The sequence below is a fragment of the Gopherus flavomarginatus genome, chromosome 1 (assembly GCF_025201925.1).
Source record: "Gopherus flavomarginatus isolate rGopFla2 chromosome 1, rGopFla2.mat.asm, whole genome shotgun sequence".
In the NCBI taxonomy this organism is placed as follows: Eukaryota; Metazoa; Chordata; order Testudines; family Testudinidae; genus Gopherus; species Gopherus flavomarginatus.
The window spans coordinates 125186107-125193421 of NC_066617.1; the positions used below are offsets into that span (position 1 = coordinate 125186107).

Here is a 7315-nt window from a genome sequence, read left to right on the forward strand (position 1 = left end):
ATCTGGCTGCTTGTCACTTTTGAAAACAAGACTTTGTCTCCTACCCACTTAGGTACTTCTGAAAATTTTACTCTGTAGCATAATGCATAGTCACAAGGAGGCAGAAAGAAGATTGCATGGGCAACATCTATTCTATAATTTCTTAACTTTTATATGCCTGACTTTACATCCTTAACAACATTAATTTATTTTAGTTTTCATGTATGAAATATTCTATATCTAGAGAGAGAACGTACTAGCAACAGGAAAACTTACACTCAACTGAAAGTGTTATCCAACTTATTGTCTGGATGTTCAAGCTATTCCTACTGGTCAGTTTTAATCACATACTCTTTCTTCTCAGTCCTCATCCTTTCCTGTCATTTGCTCTGATTTTGGTTTTTATATTTGTGTATTTATTACAAATCTCTACCATTTTTTCTCTTTTCCATGATTTCCAGCACTTCTGTCTATTTTGTGTCTCATTTACTTTTGATCTGGTGTTTCATTTTGCTTCCTTTATAATTTTTTTCTTACCTTATTTAGCCCTTGAAAACGCCCCCAGGAAATATGACCTCAGCATCTTATTAGAACTGTAAAATTGTGGCTTTAGTTCTGTGTGCAATATAATATTACAGTAGTTTCATGAGGGCATACTGCATAGGCTAGGTTAATGTTTACTGATGTGTTAATATAATAATGACCCATCTACCTCTTCTCATCTCTGGGGCACTTTCTATCTATAGGGATGGAAATGAATGACAGAGTCTCTCTGTGCTGCCTGATGTCAGAGCTGAGAAAGGTGTGAAGGGTATATAAGAGCTCTATTACTTGCCAGCAAGGAGGGACGAAAAAAGGGATACTGCAGAGTCAGATGCAAGTGTGGAATTGTTGCATGTACCCTTCCTGCTAATACTGACTGGTGTTGAACTGCTTCAGTTAGTTCCTTGATCACTACAAGGTAAATTATTTATCCTTTCTGTTATTTCAGATATAACGCCACACACACTTTAAAGGGGGCACAATCTGCCTCATTACTAAGGAACAGTGTTATTCAAAGAAAGGCTTAAAGAAAGATCTCGGTACAATCTGTAACTGAGACCACAATCTGAAATTTAGAAACTGTTGGGAAAAGAAAGCAAGGGAGATGGGAAGAGGATTTAATCCACTAGATGCCAAAATTTACTAGAGAGCCATCTGAATTTATCTTTGTTGTGTCACTAAAGTTTGATCATGCTGCTGCTCTAATTTAATGGCAGAGATTAACTATTGCCTGTTTAGAACAGCACTGAGGTGGGATCTCTTGTATGTTGAACAGTACTTAGGATTTTAGTTTTTAATTATTATTCTTTTCAGAAACTTAGGAAGGAAAGATGTGCAACCTGAAGCTGCCAGTTGTCTTCATTGTGCTCTCTGTTGCTTTAAGCTACTTGGAGGCTACACCCATGGAAAGGTAAGTAATGAAAAATATTATTTATTTTTAATGAGAAATCAGATGTTTCAGACTGTTGCATTATTCACTTTGGCCATCAAACAATATGAGCGAAATAGGGCTATTCAATTTCACTGTGTATTTTGTTATTGTTTAAAGACTATTCTCTGTGGCTGATGATCTATCTGATGGGATTTCCAACAGACAAGGATGGCTATTACCAGTCCTGTCAAGGAATACACCCTGGGGACTTAATGGGGCATTGCCACAACCGGCTGCAGCAAAGCCAAAAAGGTATCAATTGTCTTCTGCATTCTTCTATTCAAACCAGATAGAATTAAATTACGAAGCATAATTTGTGCCAGCATTTTTTTTTCTGTTAGATCCCTTCAATTCTATTCAAATTCTCTCAAAGAGCGTTTAAATTTTCTTTTTGGTAGAAACGTAGCCATTCTGTAAAGCAAAGTATTTCAAGTTAAAAAGTGAAATATAATTGGAAAGACAATCAGTTTTACCAGATCTGTTATGGAAATCTGAAAAGCTTTCAAAATGTGTTCTCTGAATTTTCAGCACACAATTTTTAGGTTATGTTGTGAAAGGAGATTTATTCTCAAAGGGATCTGATATTTAAATGTTAATTTTTCATGCCTCAGTGATGGGGGACATATGACATTTCTTTCCATGTCAAAAGGAATTCCTTTTGGAGTGAATTTAATTATTTTAAAATATTACTTTCTTCAGCAGGTGAATAATTGCTCATTTTTGAGATAAACAGCAATTTCAGCATAGCAAGAATCAACAGAAACAGTTTGTCACGCTAGAGTTTCACTAGTTTGCAGTACATTTTACAAATGCATAAATGTAATTTTTAGTAGACTCTTGATGTATACATATAGCAATTTTAAAAGAATTTTGAGTTTATCCTAAGTGATAAACAGGATTGAATAACACTAGGAAAATTAGCTATATTATCTGGTCTGTCTGCTTACTGCATCTTTACGTGATTTTCCTTCACCAGACATTAAATAAATCTCTTTTTATAGTTACCTCTGATCACAGTATCTCTTTCAACCTAAAGACTAATTATTACAAACCAAAATGATTATCCTCCAATACAATATGGATAGTGAACACACAATACCAGAATTCTTATAGCTAGTCCTCTTTATTTTAAACAGTTACAATCAAACATTTCTCTACCAGATATTTTCTTCAAGTGTGGGATCTGATACCCTGCTCATCAATGTCCTCGTCCAACAGCCCTCTTCAAAGTGAGCAGCCCCTATTGAAACCAATGGTATTCCCCATTCACAGCCATGATGAGTTTTTGTGTCATTTTGTTCTACTGTTAGGTATTGATAAAATATATATAACTTGCTGCATCAGTTTCATAATGTTAACTATTGTAAAAGCAAAGGTCCAGAGTTTTAGGGTCTGGGCCTACACCATTTAACAGAATGGGTGCTTTGTCTTCATGAACAGATTAGCAATTTCATGAGACTAAATGATTAATTTGTCCTTCAAGGTGAAAGTACTTAGCAAATTTCCCATCCATGATATATTGTTTGCTGGCTGTGTGATAGTATTTTATGTCTTTTCTACTAGGCTTTAAGAGCCTGATCAAGCTCCCCTTGGAGTCAATAGAAAGACTCCCACTGACTTCAAAGGAAGTTGGATCAGACCCTAAATCACCATTTAACTGAAGTATGAAACGTTTAAAATATGAATCACTTATGAACTATTACCCATTTGCTAGCCAGTAGCTGTTATAGCTCAGACATTTAGCACACAGTTTCTATTTCACTAGGGCTCTGAGATTCAAAATCACACTGCTGAAACATAATGTGACAGACCCAGTCAATTAATGGGAAAATTATTAATCAGGATTAGTCAGAGTAACATTGCCAAAATTCATATTATTTGCACTAAATTATTTGACCTATTCATCAACAAAATGTAATGTACTTCATGTCACATCAGCATATAGATTACTTTGAAGAAGTAAAAGGAAATCCTTTGGAACAGATGGTCCTTATTTCAAGAACTACTGTCAACAGCAGAGAGTGTCTGTTTAAGGGCATGGCTTAATGGTCTAAGAAGGAAGTTTGAAATCCCTGAGCTCCCCAGAATCAAAAGATTCGAACTCAACTCTTCTTCTTTGTGAAGTGAGGCCCCTGCAGCTTACTATGTGTGGGTCAGTTGGATAAGACCTTAAAACTGAGGTTTTCTTTGCACACGGATGTTTCAATGACACATTTTGTAAGAAAGGTAGGGCCCTGTCCAAAAGTGGCTCTCCCCCACCACAGCAGTATTGCCATGCTGCTATGCTTCCACAGAAGTGGCTGATTTTCAGTAGTGAAGAATTACTGTTTGTACAGAGCCAAAGCTTGAGTGGTACAGAAGCCAATGGAAGATTCAGATGCTGAGCACCTCTCAGGATCTGACCCACAGCCCTAGTCTCAATCTTGCTGCCTTTTAAATTAATTGAAGATTTGCCATTGACTTTAATGGGACCAGTATGGGACCCTCTGAGATTAAGGGAGCTGAATAAATGTGAGTGAGTATTATAATGCTAATCATTCTCATGATATCAGCAAGTTCTCTAAACAGTCATAAAAGTTAATCTTGGAGCTAAATCATTGTTGTCACTTACTGACTTAACTATACTATTATTACAGTTATTCTAGGTGCCAGAAGCTACTGTGCTGAATATCAATAAAAATGACATATGAATCTTGAGGTTTTTTAATTTAACCTACACCTATCATTAAAATAGCTAATAGCATACAATGTGATTTTTTTCAGGCACAAAGTAGGAGGCAGGAATATTGTACTGTTCACATATTTGTGCTCACATTAAAAGAACTCCTACATTATCAGTTAAAATGCCTTTTAGAGGTGGCATATTTGATTGCTCATCATTGGACTTCACCGTGGTTCCGTTTGTTTTATGTTACCAGTCACCGCTTGGAGAAACGGAAATGCAACACTGCTACATGCGTGACGCAACGTTTGGCTGACTATTTAGTTCGATCCAGCAACAACATCGGAGCAATTTATTCACCTACCGATGTGGGATCCAATACATATGGCAAGAGGGACCGAGTTGGGCTTCTAAACAGAGAACCCCTAAATTATCTACAACTTTAGTGTGTTGAAATGATTACTGCTGCACTCCTCATTAGGGGTTTCTCCCCAGTTTTTATGTATAAATAATCTTTTAGTCATTTACTACCTATACATTCTTAACAGTGCCTTGTTTTCTTTGTGTGTGTGTCTGTGTATGTGACTTTCATGGTTCACATTTCACTATGCATGTATGATGACATGCATAGGGTATGGTTTTGAATTCACTAAAAGCTTCAGAAATCTGCTCATTACATTCCTTTGTGAAAAAAAAAATCACAGAAATAAACTGAAATGTAATTGCTATAGGGTTTTTTTAATTAAAAAGATTAAAAAGACAACCATGATGTGTATGTCTTTATAGTCCCAGCTGGGTGAGGGGAAAAAAATGACACCTGATCTAAACAACCAGTAAGGGAGCTAACAAAAATCAGTCAGTTAATGGAGGTTGTGTCCTAATGTAAGTGAAGCAGAATTGTACTTAGTACTTTTGGAGATACTTTAGAGGGGTTATAGTCCCTTACTGCACGTTAAGCAAGAATTATTGGGTGAAATTCTATGGCCTATGTTATGCAACTCAGATTGTATGATTATAATGCTCCCTTCTCACTGAAAAATCTTTTAGTCTAATAAGGGTGATCTTGTGTACAGGTTTCGTTGCATATTGCAATACGGTATTTTAAGGGTTTAAAATTCTTATGTCTAAATTTTAGCTCATTTAACTCTAACCACGATGAGAAACAGTAAATTATAAAGCAGAGCACAGGCTAATAGGATGACAAGAACTTTGTATTCTTCTTAAAAGCATGTCCTACAAAAGAAATGGCATCTTTCTTTGTATGCTCCCTTCTCTGAACTAAACTAATCAACTGATTAAAAAGAAAGCAAGCAAAAGCATTAAGCTCTCTATGATAGCTTTATTTTAAAAAAAATCTGCTCATGACAAAGATTTTTTCCAGTTAGTATTTACTAGTACTAAGCAATTCATTAATATCTCAGAGCAGTTTGACACCATAAGCTTTTTCTTGGTCTTATTCCTGCACAACTTCAGTGTACGTTTATGAAACGAACATGTCATTTTAATCTGTGTTGTGGGCTTTCAGAAAAACTGCCTCATCCAGTATATTACAATAGGAATTTTTGTTTCTCTTCATCATATTCTCAATTAAAAGTATAATGATATCAGGAAACCACATACTGGATAGTGGCTTCTTAAGTGTGTCAAATTATGAAAACCTTTTAGTAGAAGTTCTGTAGGCTACACATGCCTTCTCATTGAAAAGCACCGTTAGTGGAAAAGTAAATTAAACCTGAATCCTCTGCATGGGTTGATTCACTTTGTTGTGTTTTCTTTATAAAGTGTGCCTTAGATTACAAACTCTAAGTTTAAACTTTATTTTAATTTATGTTTTGCCTTCGTTTTATGAACTAATCTGAAGTACAATGAAATAAAAACTAAAGTAATGTGCAAGCTATTGCTATTATAATTGTTTGTTCATAAAAGGTTAACCTTAATGATATTGCAAAGGAGAGTTATTCATAAAGTCTTTGAAAAAGTTGTCCAAATGGTATTCCACTTGCTTAATACTTCTGGCAGCTTAAAAACAGATGTACTTTCACTTCATTCTTACTCAAGTTCTACAGCTTCTTTATGTATCCAGCTTAGTTTGATTTTTTTTTCAATTCAAGTATAACAATCACTCTCCAGAAAGCAAACAACCAGATATTCTTAGAGTTGTGGTGAGCTGTCACAGATAGGATGTAATGGTGCATTACAGTAATTGCATAGCATCTTGCAGGTGGTTGCTTCAAGGTTTATCGTACTATGTTTACAAAGAATGTTGGTAATCTCAGAATTAAAAGCTTTATCCATATTAACTATCAATGCATCAGCAGTCTCTAGATTGTCATTTGATGACCCTACCACACCGATAAAACTGATCACACTAAAACTCTGCACAGACTGGCAACACGTCCTCAGTTTCAGTGGTACCAAGTACATTTTTTTCTGTACTGTCCAATGCACCCTTCCAGTGATTATGATGGTATCAATAGTACCATTTCTTTGATTGGGAGGATACCCAGAAAGGGGACTTTTCCTCAAAGTCAACAGATCAACTAATAGCGGGTCACACCTTAATATACTTAGGACCCAACTCAGCAAAAATACTTAAGCATGTGCTTAAGTCTCTCTGAATTCAATGGGACATAAGCATATGCTTTGTTAAATCAGGGCCTTGATGCCACCCACCAAAGCTATGTCACTTTAGACTCAGTCTTGCAAGGTGCAAATACCCCCATTCCCATTAACTTCAACTGCCTGGAGATAGCCAATCCTTCACAAGATTGGAGCCTGCCATAACATATATAGAATACTATAACCCAAAATTGGACATTTCTAGTGGCCCTAGACAGTTCTCCTTTGATCACTTGGTCAATAGGAGTTTTGCCTGAATAAAGAATTTGAAATAGAACCATTGATCCAATTTGGATATAATTTATTCTTGGCAAATTGTTGCATGCCCCCTTCACCAGCTCCCTTTCTACCATGGAGATCTATCACAGTGTGGAACAGTCTCTCTCAAGCCTAATCACATGAGACATCTAAAATGAAGCTGGACAACCATAGAATGTTAGGGTTGGAAGGGACCGCAGGAGGTCATCTAAGCCAACCTGCTGCTCAAAGCAGGACCAATCCTCAGACAATTTTTTTGGCCCAGTTCCCCCAAATGGCCCCCTCAAGGATTGAACTCACAACCCTGGGTTTAGCAGGCCAAT

At 36.3% G+C, this 7315-nt stretch overlaps 1 protein-coding gene across 3 annotated transcripts; it reads left to right on the forward strand.

The window, feature by feature from the left end:
* Positions 1-654: 654 nt before the first annotated feature.
* Positions 655-6227, forward strand: IAPP (islet amyloid polypeptide). Of its 3 annotated transcripts, none has more exons than XM_050916042.1 (4): positions 655-940; positions 1336-1432; positions 1571-1705; positions 4372-6227. In XM_050916042.1, the coding sequence occupies exons 2-4, from the start codon at positions 1353-1355 to the stop codon at positions 4559-4561; spliced, it is 405 nt and encodes a 134-aa protein (XP_050771999.1). In that variant the 5' UTR covers positions 655-940; positions 1336-1352; the 3' UTR covers positions 4562-6227. The 3 variants fall into 3 exon arrangements, with proteins under 3 accessions (XP_050771999.1, XP_050772010.1, XP_050772005.1); XM_050916053.1 differs by having other exon boundaries at positions 1616-1705; XM_050916048.1 differs by having other exon boundaries at positions 1344-1432.
* The last annotated feature ends 1088 nt before the right edge of the window (positions 6228-7315 follow it).

Coding starts and splice junctions, on each gene's coding strand:
- IAPP (XM_050916042.1), top strand. CDS start 1,353: ATGTGCAACCTGAAGCTGCCAGTTGTCTTCATTGTGCTCTCTGTTGCT. Junction 1,433..1,570: donor GAGGCTACACCCATGGAAAG/GTAAGTAATGAA, acceptor TATTGTTTAAAG/ACTATTCTCTGTGGCTGATG. Junction 1,706..4,371: donor GCTGCAGCAAAGCCAAAAAG/GTATCAATTGTC, acceptor TTATGTTACCAG/TCACCGCTTGGAGAAACGGA.